The sequence below is a fragment of the Merops nubicus genome, unplaced genomic scaffold (genome assembly GCF_000691845.1).
Source record: "Merops nubicus isolate BGI_N331 unplaced genomic scaffold, ASM69184v1 scaffold18884, whole genome shotgun sequence".
Taxonomy (NCBI): domain Eukaryota; kingdom Metazoa; phylum Chordata; class Aves; order Coraciiformes; family Meropidae; genus Merops; species Merops nubicus.
The window spans coordinates 18,487-38,772 of NW_008605167.1; the positions used below are offsets into that span (position 1 = coordinate 18,487).

At 39.2% G+C, this 20,286-nt stretch overlaps 1 protein-coding gene across 1 annotated transcript in view; it reads right to left on the minus strand.

The window, feature by feature from the left end:
• LOC103771945 (E3 ubiquitin-protein ligase HERC2-like) overlaps positions 1–20,286 on the minus strand; it is a gene marked incomplete at both ends in the record, with an annotated part of 43,769 nt that overhangs the window by 18,316 nt on the left and 5,167 nt on the right. Inside the window, one exon of the mRNA XM_008939265.1 lies at positions 13,438–13,552. Coding sequence (XP_008937513.1) covers positions 13,438–13,552 — 115 coding nt within the window. The remainder of the gene's footprint in view (positions 1–13,437; positions 13,553–20,286) is intronic.

The window sequence follows — 20,286 nt, forward strand, 5'->3', positions numbered from 1 at the left end:
TAAACATGTCATGGGGACTACTGGAAAGAAACGTCCTGGAGCAATTACTTCACAAGGAACTTTCCCTTAAAATCTACAACTGCAGACCTTCAAAGCAGCTTGAATCAACCACTGTACTGCTGTTATCAGCATCCCAGCCACTCTGATGGGATAGCTGACACAAACTACTGTATGAACTCTGAATGCACAGAAGACAGAATCCTACGGAAGCACACACAACACATGCACATCAAGCAGCACCAGTTTTAAAGCCATCCATCGTATACACCCACAATATTGTGTCTCTGCAGAAAAAAGTAGTTTCATAGGAATTAATTTTCTAAGTGCTGTTAATTATTCAGCAATATGTACTGAGGGTAACCTGTAAGAGACTCAACATTCTACTCAATGATCTGATAGGATAAGTGGCTCACTTTGAGAAAAAAAAAAAATAACATTACTGTTCTCTTTTAATACAAAAACCACCCATAGTTCAATGAGCTGTGCAATGTTTCACAAAACAAATCCTCAGAACAGTGCTTTCTAAAGTAAGGGATTTTAAAAGTCAGATATTTTGCTTTCCTGTCAATGAGGTCAGCATCAACAAATAAAGTAATACAACACAAAAGCTAGAAAAGGAATAAACTAGAATTTGGTCTTCACTTTTTATGAAGAAAAAGGGCCTGAAAGAATTCAGATTTCAAGTGATTAGCCCTAATATCACTAAGTCTTTATATTCAGAAACTAGTAATAGAAAGAACTCATCAGCTATAATATATTATTAAAACTTGGCATGCAAACACATTTTATTACTAATGGACAATATGATTTAGCCTCATCAAGATTCAAACCACATTAAAATAACCTGCATGAAGCATAAACTAAAGTTTATTGGATTTGGTTGGCTGTGGCTTTAAACTGAAAGAGAGTAGATTCAGATTAGATAAAAGGAAGAAATTCTTCACTGTGGGAGTGCTGGGACACTGGAACAGTTTGCCCACAGAAGTTGTGGATGCCTCATCCCTGCAAGTGTTCAAGGCCAGGTTGGATGGGGCTTTGAGCAACCTGGTCTAGTGGAAGGTGTCCCTGCCCATGGCAGTGGGGTTGGAACTAGATGATCTCTAAGATCCCTTCCAAACCAAACCACTGTATGAGTGTATGAAAGTTCGTTTCTCTTCCCCTTTCTCACCTTGCCTTCAGAATCTCAAATTCTACAATTTTAGGAAGGCTTTCTAGCAAAATCAAATAATTCCACTCTTAAATAGTTCATACATACTTCTTTCAAGAATGCACAAGAAAGTTGACATGCAAAGTGTAGTAAAGGCTAGAACAGGTTATACTAGTCCTATAACTCAGACATCTCAAAACTGAATCAAGGACTGTCTTGTTTTATTAAAAGTAACACTATTTTAGGTGAGGTATAGCTATACACTTCCTCAACTTCAATCTTCTTCTAATACATAAGTAAATTTATCATTAAAAAAGTACAGTTCATCTTTAGAAAGATTTAAATACATCTGGTAATCAACCCAGTGAAACTGGTTTCTATAAAGCCTCAGGCCTGAACAACACTTATTACCGATGAAATAAACAGACTAATGAGAGAATAGCTTATTAATAGCAACGATTCAAATTTCATCTGAGAAGGTTACACGGAACTCTCTAAACAAAACTGTTCCTATGTCACTATGCCAGCCCTGATGCTAACCACCCCTTGCAATGCTTTGCTTTGTTTTATGAAGGGTGGGCACACATTGTAGGTACGGATTAGGTAAATCATGTAAAAGTTTAAGTCATATCATACAAGTTTAAATTCTCAAACTATCATTGGCAGAGTACTTGTTAGCTGACAACTACAGTCAGGTATGTGTCTGGCTGCAATAGAGACAGGTAAGGATTTCACCATATTCTGTTAAAATTTATCACACCTCTTCCTTCCCTCAGCAACTAACATAACTACATGTCTTTGCTTCTTAATTCATCCTGCCAGAAGTTCCCTGCATTAGAAGGAAGAATACCAGTAGTGTTTAACCCAGGTCATTTGAGAGAACAGAGTTAATAAGTGACACATTATTTAAGCACGCCAGCACAGCTGGGATGGGCAAAACAAGCTGCTGAAGACAGTAGCTTCTTAAACCATCTCAGCCACAGCCAGAACACTAACCTGACATGAGTCTAAGGCAGGTAGCCTGTCCAAAGGCATGTTTACTCCTGCCTTAGCAGCTCAAAAAAAACCACAAACACACACATTAAACAAAAACAAAACAAAAACACACCACCACAACAACAGCCCCCACTCTAAGTGGTTTCTTAATATTTATTTCATTAGTTCTTTTAGGGAACACCATAGGCTTTTAAGTGGTAAATTAAGGACCTTAAAAATGCCAGTATCAAACCGAAAAGTTCCGAGGACTTTGGTTGAGTCACATGCTTTAGTAAAGGCAAACATAGCAGTTATGTTGCAGAGAGATTTCAGACCCAAGATCTCAAAACACATTTCAAACAAAACTTGGCAAGAATCTACTGTTATAATGAGCACACATTCCTCCCAGCAGCCGAACTAATGTGCTCTAATTTCCTTAAAGATTTTTATACTTTGCCTCCTCTTTCCCCTTCCACTATACGGTATTTCCACTGAACAAAGAGCAGACAGAGAATGCGTTTGGCTTGGCTTAACAGGCATCTCATGACCCTACAAGCTACTGCCACAGAGTGAGTGAATTCAAAAGTGAGAGGAATGGACAAAAATGCGATAAATAGACACAATTCCTTCAGAAACAAAGCTAAATATTTTCCAAAAATTATTTTATACCAATGAAGAGTACAATCCCTAAAGGGCACTTAGCTTTTAGCTTCCTTCTGTCTGCTCCCCTATTCAAAAGATGACCATCAGCAGACTTCATCTTATTAGTCCTCAGCAGGAGAAATAATGAATAGTTGCATGTACATTCAGAATGCATCCCATTGTGTGGCTGGGTGCTTAATTTTCAAAAGTTTTATACTGTGAACAAAACTTGTTTAAACTGATGCTCAAATGCTCATGCACAGAACAAAGTGTCAAGAACTGACACATTTGTGTGTAAACCTGTACATAACCACACCCATATCCCTTAAAAGCATAAACATCAACCAGATACTTGCAAGCAGGACAACAGCTTTCATGTTGGGGGCAGGGGAAAGGGGGTGAGTTAAAATCTGTTCCAAGTGGTAAGAAAGTGAAAGGAAAAACAGATGACAGAGTTCTGAGAAATGTAAAACAGAGGAGGTCGAATTTCATCCTTTGACAGAACCATTCTTTTATCAGCATTTCTAAATCTGATTTAGAATTGTTCAAGAAATTTTATTTAAGTAGAAAATGTCACTATAAAGGAGATTAAAACAATTTTTTTCAATGCCATGGCTGCTTAATTACTTTTATACACCATACAAATTTAGATTTAATCATGTAACTAATAGCCCTTACAGAAGGAAAGCTCTGTCTCCTTCTCTCTCAAAAAGCAAACACAGAAAGATTCGACTGCTGTTGGTAGTGACACACATCTCAACAATATCTCACTGAATTCATACAGGGAATTTTAATCTGTCCCCTTAGGTGTTGCCTCTAAAGCATTTCTTAGTGCTATCGGCTATACTGACAACATGAGAGAAGGAAGATGAACATCCAGACTTCTCTCCAGATCACCTAAGATGCTAAAAATCAAATATTTTCATTTAAAAAAAAATTATGAAAGTAGTAAAACAAGGTCTGAATAGTTCAATGTTGACATCAGCTAAGACCTGACTATGAAATTAATGAACACCAAGATGCAAAAAGGAAGGCAACTTAAAAATCAAATACTGAGTTACCCAGGTATTTATTACTATCTTATGCATTTTACAGCACTTGGCATAACGAGACCACTTAAATGAAAAAAAAAAAAAAAAAAAAAAAAAAAAAAAAAAGGCAGCTATTAGCTACTACCTCTTTGCCCTGTTCTTCTAGCAGAGTAGTGATCTCAGCATAAATTAGAATTAGGGAAAGCATTCTGATTCTCTGAATTAGTGCAAGGGTGACAAAACAAGTGCAAGGCTGGGTGTGGTGGGTAAAACATACTGCTCCTCAACACATTTTATGAACAGAGTTTTTTGTGTGCTCTCAAAATCTGTCAGCCCTCACGTGTGAGGGATATCACAAGGCCTGTTGACCTGGATTAGTGTGTTGAAGTTTAATAGTATGATTCTCCACTCTTCTGGGCAAAATAAGATTGTATTACAGCATTTCTAAAATATAGATATACAGTAACTTCTACATACTGTTTTCATAATGTAAGACTAAATCATTAAACTAACCAGAAGTAGTTCAGGGTATTGACCTGAAACATAGCCTTTAAATGGTTTTCTATTCTTTTTGTAGAATAACTCCAAGATCACCTCTCCAAATTACACCTTACTTGTAAAGGAATATAAAATATAAAAATAAACACATAGTAAGTCCTTAATTCTTGCTTGATCAGCAACAATATCTTTTAAAAAATAATTCTCCTTTTCAAAAGCTTCTTCATGATTTTGACAGGCAAATGTTCAAAGGCTCATTTTATTTTTATGAAGGGTAACAGAAGAAAAGCTTAACACTCGTTTCCTTATTTTATGAAACACTTATACAAAGAATCAAAATAGAAGTGATTCTCTGTATTTTTTCTGCGATTAATTACCAAGCCACAAAACCTAGGATGGCTTAGAAGGCAGCTGTTAGCTTTATTTCTTACAAACGCAAAACAACATGTTACCTAAAACCATGAACAAAAGCCACCTGTAACACTTCTACAAGTAAACTGCAAGCCTGTTTGAAGCACTGTTTAAGGACTTGATTGTCACAGCTCCTTCAAGCACAAATGGTAACAGACCAAGGAATGCAAATTTATCAGAGAAAGTCTTCATAAGGTGTTTTTAGAATAAGCATCTACATGTGCTCCAATAAACCAGCCTCTACATAAGCACTAAAAGTAAATACAGGACAGTAAGTTATTTACTTTCGAAAACTCCAAACACACGTGCATCTTTTTTTTCCTGTGCAATTGTTTTCTCAGTTTTTAAGAAATAATTGGAGGGTGACCTTAAAAGCCAGGTCTTGTCCTACACACCTTGGTCAGTCAGGAGAAATTTGGGAAGATGGTGAGGTACTTGGCATTTAGATTACCATTTTGTAAAACAGTTTTATTTCACTCTTCCACAACCAACAACAAATAAAAACATAAACCAACAAGAACGTGACCTCCAGCTTACTTCTCTTCAACGCACTTGATTCTCACTCCCCCTTCCACTGCAGCAGCAATTCTTTTCATTCTTCCTACACTGCAAAATTCTGTCCCACTACTAAAATGACAGCAAACCCATCTGTCCTCTTGTCCTTAAGGAAGGGGAGCAAGCTGGCTGGCACAGAGCAGAGGATCGCAGACTGACAGCTGACCTGTGGCTCACCAGAAACAAGCAGCTTCCCTAGGAAATGGGGCTACACAGATGCAAACTCTGGCACTGAAAAGACAATACTTTTCCCAGGAATCTTTAACTTTTTCTATGTGAGGAGAAAGGAAAAGTGGCACAACAGATGTCTCTAAAGTTTGTACATGCCAACATCTGAATTGGGCAATATCATGCAACAGAACTGTAAAACAAATCACTGAAGTGAAGCTTCTTCCAATCTGCTGTTTTTATACTTGGACAAGTTTAGACAATGAACTCCTGCTCTGCAGTAAGAGACAGCAGTGAACTTCAACCAGCTTCAATACCAAAATCAGTATGACAGTCATACATGAAGATATGAACAGGCAAACCATTTTTCCACTACCATCATTTGTGAGATTAGTGTCAACAAAGGCCAGGGCGGGCAGCTGACTGAGCTAACAGTTTCAGCCTTCCTGCCACGAGTCACTCAAACTTATCTGCCAGACAATGAAATCAGAAAGACAAATCACCTATTAAACCTTTATTGTCTACAGAAAATTCAGGCTGCAGATACCAGGCAATTTCTTTTTAATGTCTGCAACTGAAGAGAAATATTCTGAAGACATCATAGCACTCCACTGTATAACTGCATTTGTTCCAAGTCAGCTTATCATTCCATCAAGAAGCATGAAAGGTGCAAATTGACTCTTCAAGTCATGAGTCTAATTAAATCTGAAAGAAATTATAGTAGTAAATGTTTAACTTCAATCACAGTTAACCACTCACCCAACTTATTCCACTAACCTAACAGATGCATCTGTCAGCAAGTACATCTGATCCAATCACCTCCTGATGCTACAAAAGTAGTGATCAATATAGACTATGTAAAGTGAGCAATGACCAAACCAGCTGCATTACCTGGTTGTTTGCCCCACACCCAGCTCTCAACGATTGATTTGGCCCTGTAAGTGGGCAGAGGAGCTTCTTCTTCATCTTTCTTTTCTTTGTCGTTTTGCTCTTCCTTCTTTGCTGCAGCTTGGCATTCAGTGCTGTCATCTAAAAAAAAAAAATAAAAAAAGACCAATTAAGCTATTTTCCCCTTGAATTCAGTTCTAGATTAGAAACATAAAGCTGAAACACCATGCCCGTGAGTTTACAGCAATACTATCTATCATTAAAAGTAGGGTGGAGGGAAATAATATTGTACCACATTAACTGCCACAGGTGCCAGGTCTCATCTCATGTTACATTTTGTAAAACAGACACCTTAGAATCCAGAAATCACTCCTGTAACCTCCCAGGGAGGATGAGTATTTAATATCAATACCATCACGTAGGGTTGCAACACAGAATTGCAAAGGATTTCCAACACACAGTATTGCAAAGGATGCCCTTTAAGTCAGATTTTTATCCCAACTACCTGTATTTTTATAGTATTTACTTATTTTGATATTCCAGTTACACTAATTATGCAGCACTATTTCAACACCTGTACAATAGCTATCATCTTAATAGTTACATGCAAGTAATGAAAATACCATCACTTTCTGCCCAAGCAACTAAAGAGCATTTACAGTCCTTTTGAGATTACTTCCATAAGGACAGAACACTGACATTAGTCACTTACCTCTGTAATGAAAGGTTGTATGAAAGTCCCAATTTCTAAACTTAGCAGACCTAGACAGCTGGAAGTTTCTCACACATATTGGGGATATCCATTCCCACAACCCTAGCTCCAGTCAGCTCAATGCACAAGATTGCCTTGCAGTTAGTGGCCATGTTGGCAATTGCTTTCCTCACCCTGACCTTCTTTTCTAAAAAACGTTCCCCAAAACCTCTCAACTCCAGCATTTACAACTTACCCATGAAAAGTTTAGATCCATCTGTTTTCACGATGTTCTTAAAAATGACTGGTCCTCTGTTTCTATCTGTCATCTAGTTCACTGAAACTCCACCCCCAAAGGTCCAGGTCACAAGCCAGACAAGCATGACAATTTTGGTTTTTTTTCCTGTCTCACCCCCCACACCCAAAAGATATGCATTTGTACCAGCATATTTCAGAAGGCAATAATAAACAAGAGGTTTACAGCTACAGCCAGCCACAGCACATCTGACTGCAGCCTGCCCAAGACTCACCATGGCCCCACTTGGAGATCAAAGACTCTCATTATCTCAGAATATAAAAATAAACCTATCACAACGTACAACAACATTCAACTCTTCTTTCCATCTTGCCTGAAAAAAATATAAATGCCTAATCTGGATGTAACTGGATCTGTGACTGCCTCTTTGTTAAAAATTTGTTAAGCTGTAGACAACAGCACCTCCCGAAATAAACTGTAAGGTGCTTTAATTAAACAAATTTTACATTAAAGCAAATGTTTCCTAACCTATAGTACAGACTAGAGCTCATGAGCTGGCAGATGAAGACTGAAGGAGAACAGGACAAAAAGGAGCCATAACTGCAGCATGATAAGGAGGGGATAGCAAAGCCACTTGAGAACAGGAAAAAGCAGTGTGGATATTCCACTTGTAAGTGGCAATCATAGAGTACAACTATTTCTCTCAAACACCTCAAGCACAACAACACATGTCCAAAATATGACTGAATCCAGCTGTTTCTATTCCAAGGCACAAGCAAATAATATTAAAGGCACAGATTCCGTTACAGAGTTAAATCATGAGTAAGGACCCTGTTTAGACCCAGTAGTTCAGAACATTCCCATCATAATGTCACTGTTTCTGCACTCACCCATATATCTAGAGACACACTCCGCAGGGTCTGGGATTTTACTTAGTGGGCAGAAAGTTCCTGTGCCAAGACACTGCATTTCGCAGGCAACTGTAATAGCTTGTAACTTCTGTTATAAAGTGTAAGATCTCTGGCAAAGTATAACAAAGGGCTACCAACTTACTAGTTTTGCCCAACTCCTCACAACATACAGAGAAAGGCCCTATCCAGGTGGGAACTTAACCTTTGTATTACAAAAAAAACAACCCCAACACACAAATCCACAAAGACTTTTTTTTCACTGTACGAACAGAAAAGGGGAGCAATGAGAGAAGAATTCAGAAGGAGCTGAGCTAAAAGTAACTTTAAGAGTCCATGTCAAATTGTACCACAAAGACTTTGCACTATACTTGCAAAAAAAACCCCCACTTCTCCCATAAGGGACAAAGCTGGTATCAGTCTAGATTGAAAGCAGCAACACAGACATCGTAACTGTGGAAGCTCAGTCATGCTTAATGAAAAGTATTTTTAAAAAGGGAGCCCCAAGGATTTTTCAGAAAGAGGGGCAGGAAGGAAGAAATCTTGAGTGAAGCCAGCACAGGTCAAAGTAACAAGCAATAATGGTTTTCAAAACAATACATACAAAACCACATTGCAGTGGGACAACCTGGTTTAAGTTCATTTTTCTCAGACCGAAGCAGGAATACTGTGGTGTGGAAAGACACCATGTAATATTTCCCTGAAATAACTTTCCCTTAACTGTGTTTTGGTTTACAACCAACTTTCACCCTCCAAGCTGAGGGTAGGTATGCTTAGCCAGTCAAAACTGAACAGTTGAAGTAACCATACTTAATTAAAATTTAGCTCCCAAACCAAAGCACAGAGCTCACTATCTGTGCTCCACCTTGAACAGCAATAGTGTAACCTAGTATAAACAAAGGACAATAAGGAAGCAATTAAAGGTGGAACTTACATTTCATATTCAATGAAGAAAATAACTGACACTGCATAGTCGCCTCCAGCACCTGTTACAGTGTGATCTTGTGCTGCTCTCAAATGCCAATGAACTGATATAGCTAGGAATCCCTCACTAGAGAGAAAAAGCCTGCAACAGTTTCCCAACAGATGCTGCCATGCGCAAAGCAAAAAGTCACTCAGTGTGCTTTAGGCAAGGGCTTTAATTTACAACCACTCTGAAACTGTATTGGGTAGGCCCAGATCCAGGAAGTATTTCAGCTGCAATACAAAATAATAACTTGTTTTCCATCAAAGAGCTTTTCTTTTATATATATATATACACACACACACAAATATAAAGTTCAACTGGCAGTTATTTGTGAAAGAACGATGCCTGCCTAACTATTTGCAAACAATGTTTACATGGCCTTCCAGGTGTAGTAGTCTGGATGGCAGAGGATTCTGATCTCCTAACCCTAACCAGGAAAAAAAAAATATTTTTTTTCTCCCTGGTACACTATTTTTTAAAACACATTCTTTAAATTGTCTGCTGAATGTGCAGTGCAGCATTTTACACTCAGGAACTCACTGTCCAACAGGGTGACTGCAGACTTCTGTCTGTCCTGCAAAGAGAGTACGGTAATCCACAGCTGAGCAATGAAGCTGCTGGGTACAGCCAGTACAGTTGGGTTGGAGGAAGCAGAAAGAAGCAGAGAGAAAGGAGGCACTTCTCACTTTTAACAAGCTCTTTCTTAACACAAGAAAGGAGGCTCAAAGCAGGAGTCAGCCTATATGCCTGCTCGCTGCTAGTTTGATATCTATCTGGTCTGAATGGTAGCCACCATAACCAATTTCCACATATTGTTATTCTTATAAAGATTTGGTTTCAGCCAGCATCTCTGGAATCACCTGAGGCATTTGGACTTTATCTACTTACAGGAGCAACACTGAACAAGTTCTGTGGAGTCAAGGTGGAGAAGGGGAAGAGAGAAGAAGAGAAAAGAAAGGGGGGAAGAGGTGTTTACTAAAGGCAGGACAGATGCGTGAAGCTGACAATTTTGTATTTTTGCCCTGGAACTTAAAATAGCTAACTGAAAGAGAAACTAGAGAAACTTCCACTCATAGAAAATTTGAGGAATCAAAGATAAAAAAGAACAGCCCATAAAAGAGACCTGTGTAGTTGACTGGTATGTCTTAAAAAAATTATAGTAATGATTCTCTCACTTAAGAACATATTGAAGAATTTTATTCTTGGTAATTTTTTTTTTTTTCCCCCAGTATATCCAGTATACAAGCTATTAATCTCACCCATATTTCCTGAGGGCAGCCTGATTATCTTTTAAGCACATACCATGCTGCAAGTGCACCTGTATTTGGACATCACTACTGTAACAGCTGTGACCTCAGATGATACTTAGAAACATGCAAACACATTCTGCTGAACACATTTATCAAACATGTTTCTCTGAAAGTGCCATGAAGAAATAACAAAGAGGTTATTCCTAACCAAATGTTCTTACTAAAAGGGAAGGAAAAAATACACTCTTTGCATATTCCTAGAGAGAAAAGAAGTGCTTTTTGCTATCAACAGCATGGTCTTCCAGTCTATTGCTACTGCTGATAACCACCAAAAGAATGACGTGCCTCTTCTGAGAAGCCCAGTCAGCATCAACAGAACTACAGCACTGGTGAAGAAGAGTTACAATGGATGGGCATAAGTTAAAACTTTTTTAAGCAGACTGAATAAAAAGGACAACTTACCCAAACCTCTCTTATTTATCTCCAAATTAGTCAATTTAGCAGCAAAATCTGAACATTGAGATCAAAATATATTGGTTTTTATATAAATGCACCGCGTTTTATATAAATCTGGTTACTTGTATGTACTTCTCCCATTCCCCTTGAATTACAACTGTAGATCGTTTATGCAAAAAAGTAACTACCAACTAAGCAGACTGAAATACTCTAGATTTTCATTTCATGAAACTCAATTTGAGCTACAAGTTCAGAGGTGTAAACCAACCACTAATTTTTCTGGTTCCATGACTCGCTACTGCCTAAGGGAATCAAATACACGATCTGATCGACACTGACCAAAACCAACCTTGATCAGCCCTCTCCAGGCTCAAGTTTAGTATAAAAAGATGGTTATATTTTGCCAATCATGCAAGCCAGCACTATGGCATTTCCCTACTACTGTCCCCACAGTGGCTGTCCCTGCTTGTTGTACAGGGGTTGGATTAGATGGCCTTTAGAGGTCACTTCCATCCCAATACATTCTATGACTCACAAAGGCCAACTTCACTGCAAGAGAATTCACACATTATTCTAAGAGTTAAGAGTCTGAAAAAGCTGTACTTGAATATCTAAACTACTGTAGTCCTTCAAGAAACAAATGTTTTCAAAGTTCTTATCGAGAAGAACACAGACATATCAGTTGTGGAAAGAAACAGATGTGATCTGTGCTATATAAAACCTACAACTAACCCCTGCAGAAGGAAAGGTGAGGAAAAGGTGTTGTAATTTTTATCTTTGTTACTCACTATCTAATTCTATCTTAACTGTCAATAAGTTAAATTTTGCCCCAAGTCATGTCTGTTTTTTTCAGTTTGACTGTTTTGATAGTAGCTGGCAATGGATCTCCCTGGCTTTACCTTGCCCTGTGAGCTTTTCCATTTTATTTTCTCCTTCTGTCCTGTTGAGGAGGGGCAGCGAGCAAGAAGCTGGCTGGGCAGCTGGCTAAGGTCAACTCACCACAGTAGGGTATTGGAAGAGAGTGGCAGTCTTACTTTAACCAAAAAAAGAAAAAAACAACCCACAACCCTACCGATACAAGAAAGCTTTCAAAAGCTTTTCAAAAGGTTTTTCACCACAGCTTGGACCACTGACATTTTAAGGTAAAACAGATGCCTTATTTCTATAGTAAGCCATCAGAATGTGTGTATTTTTAATCTGTATACCATGACAGTCAGAACACCCCTACCATGAGCTGTCAGTGAATGGGAAAGCATTCCCCACAGAATGGGAAGGCATTTAGAGGACAACCCTTCCCTTCACTGCATCAAGTTTATGACGCCTTTGAGTAATATACATGAAATTAGCCAACCCTAAGGAAAAAAAAAAACAAAACTACACTACCTCCACTCCTCTCACAAGCAGCTATTGTAGTAGCCTTTGTGATAAAATCAGCTGCATTTTAATCCAGTGTAAACAATAACATTCAAAAGGGCCAGCAGCAGAAGTAGGACAAAACCATTTTCTAACTCTGAAATAGTTAGGAGCACAATTCTAGTGCTCACTACAGCACAGAGCCACTCTCAACCTACAAAGCTTATACTCCTGATATATAATTCGCTCTCCTCTCATGTACTATTTATTATAGTTTCTTTCCTGCAGAAATAGCTTCCTCTAGTCAAAAAGACTTCCCTCTTCTATTTTTTGAAGAAGGCAGACTATAGGTACAAAAAAACCCCAAATTTCTCACCACAAGGAATTGAGCATTACTGGTTTGAACTATCATGTCTATCCAACAGTACAGTTCAGGAAGTAACAGAAGCTGAAAATAATAGTTCACTTTAAATATCAGTTGGGAGTCACACAGATTACAAACAAAACTTATCTGACACTTTGGGGAGCCAACACCAGCCATGTTAGGAAACATAAACCTTTTTATTTTTTGACCAGTTTAATTTTCTGTTTAGTTAGGAGTCAAAAGAGCACCACAATCAGAAGAAAGAAAAAAGGCAAGAGCAGAAGAGCTCCATTTTGACACAGCACATTATGAAACAAAATCCACCTCCATCAAAGTAATCTCTCTAAATAGATGCATTACTCTGGCATTTGGAAGATTCGCAGTGTCTGAACTGCTCTCAAGTACACCAGAGGACAAAAAAATTTCAAAAAAAAAAAAAAAAAAAAGAAAACCAAACAGGCACTAGACTCTCAGTCAGAATAGGGACAGCTTTTTAGCTGACCTTCTAGTTAGTTTATGAAGACTGTAAACAAAATTAGAAATAGCAGCATTGGCTTTACCCCACTCCTCAGTCCAGCTCCTTTAAACAAACACACCAGGCATACCAAACAAAAGGACACTGCCAAGCCTCTCTTGTAATAACATGTCCAGTTATGAAGTTTAATTTCAAAAGGCTGCAACAGATTTAAGTCCTCCTTTGAAGGCTTTGACATTACATTCCTTTAAGCTTTTAAGAAATCACTTACAACTGTATTTAATCCAAAACATGAACACCTGAAAACAGCATAGTTCTGTGACAATATGAAGTTTGAATTCCATTTTCATCACTGTGATATAAGAAAAAAAGAATAAGGAAAAAAAAACTAAAAATCCATACCTTTTCTTGGAGGTAGTTCACCACTTTGTGTTAATTCTGTTCCAGGATATACGATTTCCCCATCTTTTACCATCTCATTCCACAGGCCACACAGTCCATCTCGTGTAAAAGCGAGCTGTTAAAAATAATATATTACATATAGTTATAAAACCAAATTTTCTCTCAAGCCAACTCAAGCTAACATTTAAAATACAACAGATTTTATATTATGTCCTAGAAGAAAGGAAGCACATGTATGAGCTTACTATATGCATCTATTATATAGTGAGACTCTGGAATAGATTGCCCAGAGAGGCTGTGGATGCCCTTCCTTGGAGGTGTTTAAGGCCAGGTTGGATGAGGCCTTGAGCAACCTGGTCTAGTTGAGAGGTGTCCCTGCCCATGGCAGGGAGGTTGGATTAGATGATCTCTAGTGTCCCTTCCAACCTAAGCCATTCTATGGCACAAGAATTTTTATATATATATATAATAATATTGTACATTCATATACACAATTATACATATGTAATATAATAACAATAATGTATATTCTTCATGCATAAGACAGAGATAAATGATCTTCAGGATCCAATTCTCCAGCTGTGCTTTCAGAGCAAAAGCACAAAACAGCAACTTTTAGCTAGGCTCAAATACAACAAGTTGAACTTTCCTTTGGCAAAAAATTATCAGCAAAAGCACAGACTGGGTCACCTGAGGATTATCCACACACTCAAAATGACAATATTCAATAATTAGGGGAAGTATGGGGTGGGGTATCCTTTTTCTCTCAGGAAAACCTATCCAAATAAAGTCAAGGTGCACAAAGTCACAAAGGAGGGGAGTATGAAGACGTTCAATGCAGACCCCTCTCCAAACCAGCAGCTGTAGAGCAGGGCACGCAACCAGAACACACAACATCAAGGCACAGATTCATAAATGCATTTAACCAATTCTAACTGGTCCTGCTGTACAAAGCACCTCTCACAGCCCTCCCTCTTCCATCCAGCTGCCACAATGCCTCCTCCCAGACACAGGTTAATGCATTTGTGGGATCATTTGCTCAAGCAGAGCATGGAACCCACCACAACTAGAACCCGCTGCGCCTGGGGGAAGAGTCAGTTCCACACACCATGTGTACAAGAGGAGCAATATGGGCAACAGAAGGAATGGCAGGACTGTGCTAGCTGGCAGCACCAAGGCGCTCGCTGCAACACGGCACCTCATGACTTATGAACCTGGATCTCCCTTGAAGAGCCCTAGTGACCAGAGTAACTTGTCTTCTGCTGACCCTCTGCTTTATAAAACACTGCAAAACAGGCGTCAACATCCCAAGCGAGTTCTTGAATAATCAGACTGTAATTTGCAGTTGTATAGCATAAGGCAGGAGAGGCCTACATGAACAACAGAATACCTTCAGCACACCCAAGTACTGCAGTGGGGGCATTTCCTCATCATTACGTTATGTTACTAGTATTCAAATCCACAGCATTTTAACTGAGTAATACAAAGATGTTAGTTAGACAACTGGAGTAAAATATTCACCATTATACACAGAAGTCTGCTTCTTCTTTGTTTGGATCGACATCCTAAAGATACTTTTATTGATTAAAGATCAGAGGTTTTAAGAGTCCCAGCCACCAGCCGGGAAGCCATTTGCTGATCTAGCTGATCTCAGTTAACACCAAGAGCTAAAGACAGGCTGCATGTTTTGACATCACTGTAACACACCAAATTACCATAGCAGTTCCTTGACTTCATACTGCGTACTTCAGAAATTCACCCCAGCATGCATTAATGATTTAAGTCGGTTTTCTTTCAGCATAAAATGACTTGACACATTGTACATATTTGTCACTTGCTATTTCCTGGCCTCAGGGGGTAAGGTGGAAAAAAAATCACACTATGTGACCTAGACATTATTTAATTTATCTAGGATTTATCAGCTGTGCAGCACCAGAACTACACTGTGACCATGCTTTAGGTATAGTCCCTGTTCTTCAGAGCCAAATAGCACATACAGCTACTGCCAAGATTCAGTGTTTTGATAAAAGCTTTACGTTTGCTTTAATTTTTTTAAAGACTGAAATAGTCTGAAGTTGCATTTCAACAGTGAAAGATAAATTATAAAAGAAAAAATCAACTATTCACTATTGACTGATTTTTTTTTTTTTTTGTACTGTTCTCAAGTCTATTAATATTTTAAAAAATAAATGGTGTTCACTTTCTCCTTCATCAGATGAGGTCATATACTTCAGTGGAGCACTTAATTTACTTTTTACTATTTTTTTCTTGCAAAAATAGTTAAAACACAACTGTTTCACTATTATTGGCTCATATGTGATAGAAGATTTAAAAAAAAAATAAATTCATCTGTTGAATGCTAATCTATGCTAAAATACAAGCTTAAAAATAGTGAGTGAGGCAACCCTCCAGATGGGTTGCATTATCATTGGTTTTATGGTTTTCACCAAGTTAAGATGTTTATCTGATAAACTGTCTTCTTATACATTTTATTTTACATTCTTGGATCACCTTGGCATAGCAAATGATTCTTACAGCCCCTAAACTTACAATACAGAGGCTTTGAATTCAAGGTCCTTCATAAAGCAGCACTGTTTTATTTCAGAAAACTTACTATTTTTGTAAGCATTGCTGTAAAATAGAACCAAGAATAGTTTTCACTGTTTTAACCTCTAAATCTTTCAGATGGCACAAAGTTCATAGAAGTCTTTCAAGCAACTAAAAACTGAAAAAGTAAACAAAATTTTTTTGCCTTGGGCTTGGTCTTCAAAGTCTTATCAAAGTCATTTTCCCTGTATGTTGCCTGAAGATAGAGCAAGCACCAAAAGATTATAGGTCAGAGAGAGTTCCCCCTCCTTCTCCAAATACCTCATGTGGAAGCTTACTCCACAAGTAGCCTTCAGATAAACGATTCTACTTTTATTCAGGATGTACTTAACATTTTGTGTATATGGTGAAGGAGGGGGGAAAGAAAGAGACATGTTTGAAAATAAATGAACACTGGACTTGCTTTTTTAGCAATAATCAAAGCAACCAAATGAAAGGACAATTAAGAAGCAGTATTTACAACTAATTCAGCTGTCATAACTGAGGACAACTCAATATCAACTGTAACAGGTTCACTATTTGACATTCAGCAGACACATTAAACAGTGCATTGCCACTATGACAACCAAAAGTGAAAGAAAAGTCTAAGTTTAAGTGACAAAATTATTCAAGCAATTTTATTTTCATGATCCCAAAATTCTATAATCATAATAGAAGCTTCACAAGTCTCTTAGGAGAAATATTTCACTTAACCAACAGCAACAGGGAGGAGTGGTTGACACACCAGAGGGTCATGCTGCCATCCACAAGGACCTCGACAGGATGAAGAAATGGGCTTAGAGGAACCTCATGAAGTTCAACAAGGAGAAATGCAAAGTTCTGCACCTGGGGAGGAACAACCCCAGGCACCAGCACACACTGGACGTAATCCATCTGGAAAGCAGCTTTGAGAAAAGAACTTGGGTGTTCTGATGGGCACCAAGTTGAACATAAGACAGCAATGTGTCCTTGCCATGAAGAAGGTTGATGGGTGTCCTGGGTTGCACCAGGAGGAGTGCTGCCAGCAGTTTGAGGGAGGTGATTCTTCCCCTCTGTTCACAACTGGTGAGGCCACAGCTGGAGTGCTGGGTCCAGTGCTTGGTTCCCCAGTACTAGAGACACAGATATACTAGAGAGTACAGTGAAGGGCCACAAAGATAATTAAGGAACTGGAACATCTCTCCTGTGAGCAAAGGGGCTGAACAGCTGGGGCTGTTCAGCCTCAAGAAGAGAAAGCTCATCAATGTACATATATATCTGAAGGGAAGGTTTAAAGAAGATGGAGCCCAGAAGACAGATTTCCCTCAGTGCTGCCCAGTGGCAGGATGAGACACAGTGGGAACAAACTATAACACAGGAGCAGCAAAGGGAGCTTTCTCTTCTTCTCAAGAAGAGAAAGCTCATCAATGTACATATATATCTGAAGGGAAGGTTTAAAGAAGATGGAGCCCAGAAGACAGATTTCCCTCACTGCTGCCCAGTGGCAGGATGAGACACAGTGGGAACAAACTATAACACAGGAGCTTCCCTCTGCTCATCAGGAAACTTTTTTCACTGTGAGGGTGACCAAGGAGTGGCACAGGCTGCCCAGGGAGATTGTGGAGTCTCCATCCTTGGAGATATTCAAAAGCCATTTGGGCATGGTCCTGGGCAGCTGACTCTAGGTGGCCCTGCTTCATCAGGGAGGTTGGACCAGATGACCTTCAGAGGTATCTTCCAACCTCAACCACTTGTGATTCTGTGAAATCAGCAGCTGAAGATAATAGTAAGTCAACTGTATGGTACAAAAGCCAAACAGTCAAACACCTGCCCTAACTACACAATCTCACTTTTCTTTCTTCCTATTTTAAGCCTATCTTAGCCAGCACAGGCACATACTACTTTCTTCTTTTGCTCCCACCAATACTTCTTGTATTCAATCATTTGCAAGGAGTCTATAAACACATCAAAGTACTGAGACAGAAGGAGAACTTTGTTCACAACAAATTTGGAAAATGTTTCTCTTTGGTTTCTGTTTTCCAAGAACTACGACACTCTCAAAAACACAGCTCCTCTTCCACTCAGCTCTTTAAAGAAAGTGCACAAGGCAATCGGTGGTGCAGAGCAAGAGAAGAAAAACACATTTGGTGCCTTCATTGCTTTTGACATACTGCAGCTGCAAGTACCAACCTGTCAACAGCACCAGAGATGTACACTCTCTAAAAAACCCCTAAAGACCCCAAGTCCCTGCTTGCCTCACCACCCACACGCTGCCTTCCCAAGACTGAGACAACAGCAGCCCCATGCTCCATCACCATTCCATCACCATTATGCACTGCCTTACAGCCTTAGCCCATGTCTTTAACCCTCCTATTAATTCCACCAAATCAAGTGCCCTTCCCCATGCCCAAAATCTCCCTTGTTCTTCCCATGGCGTCTCCTGAACTCCTCTCAGATAAGATCGCAGCCACATACCCTCATCTCCTATACACCCAACCTTCACAAACCACAAGTCCCTTCCCACTATTTGTCACATATTCTCAGGCCCAGACCATGACCTGAACTCTGCACTTGGAAGGCACAGGTCTATGTGGGAAGTATGAATTTGTTGAGATGTAAGTCTCAGCCCTGCTCATTTATCCCAAGCCAGAAAAGCAGACTTCAAAGTGAACTTCAACTGTACTGTAAACTGGGCAGTCCTCACTCTAATCGTTTGCTTGTCTTATTCCTGCAGTTAAACTGCAATTTATTCTGTCTGGTACAACATTTAATTAAGTCAAAGGGAGATCTAGTTTGATTGCTGGCATGTGCTGCTACCATCCTCCAACAGGGCTGGCAGTGAAATTCCTGTAGATTCCCATCAACTCCATAGGGTAAGTCATTGGCATTAATATTTCCTTACATTTCAAGAAAATTAAATCTTGCAACTGTAACTGGATAAGCTTCTGAGAATTCTTAAAGCACCACTACAATTTTGGTTTTAGTAAGTTATTTTAAGAATAATCAGTAGCTGAGATTTTGTTCTAAAGTCAACTGTTTAAGTCCGAGAAAGCTTACTCCATGTGGTACAGCATATCATGTTCTTGATGTGGTTTCATAACACTTCCTGCAGAAAGCATAGAAGCCTTCATAAAAGTTAACTCAGGTTCAAGAAAAATTAAGCCAGTAAAAGAAAATTACACAAAAGGACAAGGACTGATTCAGGTATAATTCCCAATTACATAACTGCACTGGAAATTTAAGAAAGTTACTTCATACTCACAAAACATCAATATGGATTTAAAATAAAAGCTACTTAAATAATCTTCACCTCAGAATTGCCAGCCAGGGGGAAGGGGGAGAAAATCTGTTCTTCCATTCAGTTACTTCTGCACTAGCCATTGACCATATTTCAAAGACTACATGAAAAAACATTTCTCTTTAGAAATAGATTTTTAAAAACTTTTTCAGACCAATAATGGTTAAAAAAAAAAAGAAATCACCACAGAACACTACGTCCCTTCTCCAGTGTCTGTTGTTTTCACTTTTTTTGAATCCATTCAATTTGTGTTTCCTTTTTCATTGTCCTTGTCTTCAGTATTTTGTCCTAGCTTCCTTCCTTCCCTGCATGCCCTGAAACCACAGCTGCTTATCACACCTATGCAAAGCACAATGAAACATCATTAGATCTAAACATATCGCTCTACAGTTCTGACAGCAAAGACAGAAAAGTTCAGCAGCCCCACATCACCTCAACAGATTTGGCATTTGTCCTGGTTTGGGGTAGAACAGGGCTGATTCTGTTCAATGATTTTAACTTGTCAGCTAAAGCTCTTCTAATTAACTGCTTTGTCTGGAGCTAACAACATATTTTCAGCAAACTGTCTGCTTTTAGCAGTGATAAGACTTCATGTTCAGAGTTACTGCCAAGGACTGGTGTGCAGACCAAGGTCACTGCTAAGGCTCCTGTCCCACACGGAGTGGGGCAGGAAGTGAAAGCCACACCTGCAGGGAGGAGCAGACAGGATAAGTGACCCTAAGATTCACCAGTGGGCTATTCCATCCCATAGCCCTCATGTTCAGTGTGAAAGCTGAAGGATCATGAGGGTCAAGCCCTTCCACCTTCTTCCTTGCTTTTGCTGCTCCTGCAGTGCCCGGCACCCGAGGAGCCTTCATCCATCCTGCCTTTGATCCCAGCTGTGTGCTCCTGAGCCAAGTTCCAGAACCCAGCTCCTGTACCAGCTGCTGTCTGTGGCTGAGTCCAGCCTGGGGCTTTTTCCCCGGGCTGCGATCCACGACCGCGGG